Source organism: Plasmodium gallinaceum (genome assembly GCF_900005855.1).
Source record: "Plasmodium gallinaceum strain 8A genome assembly, contig: PGAL8A_v1_32, whole genome shotgun sequence".
Taxonomy (NCBI): domain Eukaryota; phylum Apicomplexa; class Aconoidasida; order Haemosporida; family Plasmodiidae; genus Plasmodium; species Plasmodium gallinaceum.
Genome location: NW_021628338.1, coordinates 557,303 through 561,085, shown reverse-complemented (window position 1 = coordinate 561,085; position 3,783 = coordinate 557,303). Strand labels below are relative to the sequence as shown.

General features: G+C 14.6%; 1 protein-coding gene across 1 annotated transcript in view; it reads left to right on the top strand.

Annotated features, from left to right (window-relative positions):
* Nucleotides 1-259: 259 nt before the first annotated feature.
* PGAL8A_00050200 (conserved Plasmodium protein, unknown function) overlaps nucleotides 260-3,783 on the top strand; it is a gene marked incomplete at both ends in the record, with an annotated part of 10,965 nt that continues 7,441 nt past the window's right edge. The window contains 3 exons of the mRNA XM_028674519.1: nucleotides 260-2,506; nucleotides 2,657-3,385; nucleotides 3,548-3,675. Of these exons, the coding sequence (XP_028530864.1) occupies nucleotides 260-2,506; nucleotides 2,657-3,385; nucleotides 3,548-3,675 (3,104 nt within the window). The remainder of the gene's footprint in view (nucleotides 2,507-2,656; nucleotides 3,386-3,547; nucleotides 3,676-3,783) is intronic.

The window sequence follows — 3,783 nt, the reverse complement described above, 5'->3', positions numbered from 1 at the left end:
GTTTTCCTTTTTTATTTTTTGTGTTTTTTTTTTTTTTTTTATTATTACTTTCATTATTTACATTTTTTTAGTTCACATTTTTAATATTCTTTTAAAAAATAGTAAATAATGAAATATGGTTTAGAAAAATGAAAGGATTTAGAAATAAAAAAAAAAAAATAAATCAAAATAATTGAATTAATAAAATAATAATAATAATAAAAATAATAAGTAAATGTATAAATACGTATGAAAAATAGTAATATTAATATTTAATAATATGATAGATATAAATGACTTAATAAAAGAAATAATTTACAGGTCAGCTGATGAATGTAATTTTAACAATGAAGAACTTAATTTTCATAGTATTTTGAAATTTTTTTATGATATTACTAACAAATATAAGATAAATAAAAAGTTATCGGATGAGATTCTTAATAAATTATTGATAATATGCAAAAATATAATTGATGATAAAATTAATTGTAAATTTGAGAATGATGATTTGAATGAAAATATAAGAGAAATTAATATAAATAATTCTAGTGATTCTATTATAAAAGAAAAACTGTCTAATTATAAGAACTATGATTATATACCAACATTTCATATAGAAAAAAATGACAAAAGTAAATATGATGGTTCACTAAAAAATACTTTGCTTCGAAAAAAAGATAAAGAGGATTTAAGTATATATCACTCTAGTAAAACTAGTAATATAAGTATTTTTTGTTTTGATAAAAAGGAAGAAAATGTAAAATCTTGTAAAAAATTATATGATGACAATAATTATACCAAATTAATTGTGAGCGAAAAATCATTTCTTCACAAAAATAATAAAAACTTATTAAAAATATTTTTAAATGGCGATATAATTAGTAATGTGTATAATAAAATAATAAAACATAACAAATATAATAATGATAAAACTCAAAAAAAAAATAAAATGAAATTATATAATGAAAGCAATGTATTCTATACCTATTATACATTAAAAAAATTTATGTGTAAGTGGTTAAATTATTATAATAAAGAGAAGATATTAAAAAAAAATTTTTTAAAATTCTCTAAAATATATCGTAAGAATTTATTATGTAAGTATTATGATTTATGGTGTTATTATAATGAAAAAAATATATATTTGAAAAATGTACATGAAAAATTGCTTATTAAAAAAAAAAAAAGTATATTAGAAATTTTTTTTAATAAATGGATAAACAAATATAAAAAAAAAAAAAAAAAACATTTTATTTATTTTGTTCATATATTTAACGAATGGAAATATTATGCTCAGAAAAGGAAAAAATTAAAATTAATTAAAAGTAAAATAGAACAAAGGAGAAAAAAATGCTTTTTAATGATATGGAAAAATAAATATAGTAAAAAGAAAAAAAAAAAAAATAAACATAATGAAATAAAAAATGTTTACAATAAAAATTTATTAATAAAATGTTATGTTCATTTAATTTTATATTATAAAAAGAAAAAAATAGAACACAACAATTATAATATTATTCATAATAAACTGAAGAAAAAATTATATCATAAATATTTTTATTTATTTCTTGAAGTGTATCAGGAAGAAATATATTTTAAAGAATATTATGATATGTATTTAGATAGAATTAGAATATATTTTCTAAAAAAGTTTTTTTATATTATAAATGATTATACTTTAAAATGTAAGAATTTAAAAATGTGCTTTGATATTTTAGATAAGAAAGAAAAGAAAAATATTTTAGGCAATTATTTTGTAAGATGGAAGAATATATATAACAAAAAGGTTAAAACTAATGAGTTGTTAAAAAAGTATATTGAAAAAAAAGAAATTTGTGTTTTAAAAAAATATTTTTTTTATTTGAAAAAATACAAAAACAAAACAACTAACTTAAAAAAAAAATTTTTATATTTATATGAAAGAAAAAATAAATTAGAAATACAGAAAATTTTTAAAAGTTGGAAAAATTATTATTCATTAAATTCTACGAAATATATATTTTTATATAATAAGTATAAATATAAACTTTTAATATATTCCTTTCATTTTTTACGTAATTATAAAAATTATAAGATAAAAAGAAAAGAACAAATATTACATATGAATAGATTTTTTCATAATAGATTAAAAAAAAAAGTTTTAATTCATTGGAAATTTTATATATCTAAATACAGAAAAAATATTCTTAATTATTATAACTTTAATGATGAGAGTAATTTATTTGTATTTTTTATTTTGAAGTTATTGATAAAATATCAAATAATTTGTAAAAAAGGAAATTGTAGAACATTTTTTGATTTTGTAAATTTTTCGAATATTAATATAAATATTAATAGTTTGATTTATATACATAAAAAATATTTTACAAAAAAGAATATATCACAAAATACACACATTTTTTATGAAAATATAATGTATGTTTATAAATCGTTAAATATAATTTTTTCTTTTATTCCTGTTCTCTTTGTAGTTAACATTAATAAATTAAAATTTAATTTGCCATATATATCATTTTCAATTAAAATGGTTAGCTAAAAAAAAATATATAAGTAATTATTCATTAAAAGTATAAATTTATAATCATAAATATAAATATATATATATATATATATATATATATATATATATATGATAAAAATAAATATAATTTATAATTTTTTTTTTCATATCTAATAGGTTATATATAAACGTGTATTTGATACATGGTTATCTGAAAGTAGAAGTTTAAAAAATTTCAAAAATGAAATGAAAATGAAACTTTTAAAAATGTATTTTATTAATTTTTATTTGTTAATTCAAAAGAAAAAAAAATTGAAAAAAATTAAATGTGATTATGATTTTAGCAAAACAATAATTCTGAAAAGAAAAACTTTTTCTACTTGGATGTTTTTGCGTATAAAATATTTTAGTTTTAGAAAAAAATTTCAAATATATGATCGTAATAATAAGCATAAAAAAATGAAAAAAATATTCTTAAACTGGAAAGAACAATCTAAACAAAATAGTTTAAAAAAAAAGAGAATTGTTCAATTTTTTAAAAATTTATTAATGAAAAGGAAGAAAAAATGTTTTGATATTTTGTATGATAATGTTAATAAGAGTAAAGAAAAAAAAATAAAAAATAAAATATCTAATTTGTATTGTATGAAGAAATATAAGAAAAAAGCATTTAAAGCTTTATGTTTATATACAAAAAATATATTATATTTCAAAATATTAGACAAAATATCAGAGAATTATTTGAAAGGAATATGCATAATTAAATGGAGGAATATGACGAAACATTTTTTAAGGAAGAAAGAGGAATTACAAAATCGTATTAATTATTATAATTTAAAAATTCAAAGAAAATTTTTTAATATTTTATTAATTTATGTTCATTCAAATCAATTAAAAAAAAAAAAGGTAACATTTTTTTTTTTTTTTAAATAAATATCATTTATTCTTTATTTTTTAGTGATGTTATAGATTTTTTTGAAATATATTATTATTTGTTATTTTGTCTAATTAAATCATTAAAAAAAAATTTTATTTTCATTTTATTAATATTTTTTTTTTTATTTTTAGTTTTTACAGTATAAAAAAATTCAAAGTAGAATATGGATGTATAAATATTTTAATGAATGGAAAAAATACATAAAAATAAGGAAAAATAAAAATTATTTTCACAGAAATATTGAAATTCTTTTTAATAGGTACAGAGAAAATATAACATTCATTTTTTTTTTTTTTTTTTAATAAATTTAGAATAGGATATTTTGATTTTAAAGTATATATGTTAAATAAATATTTTTTTTTATTAT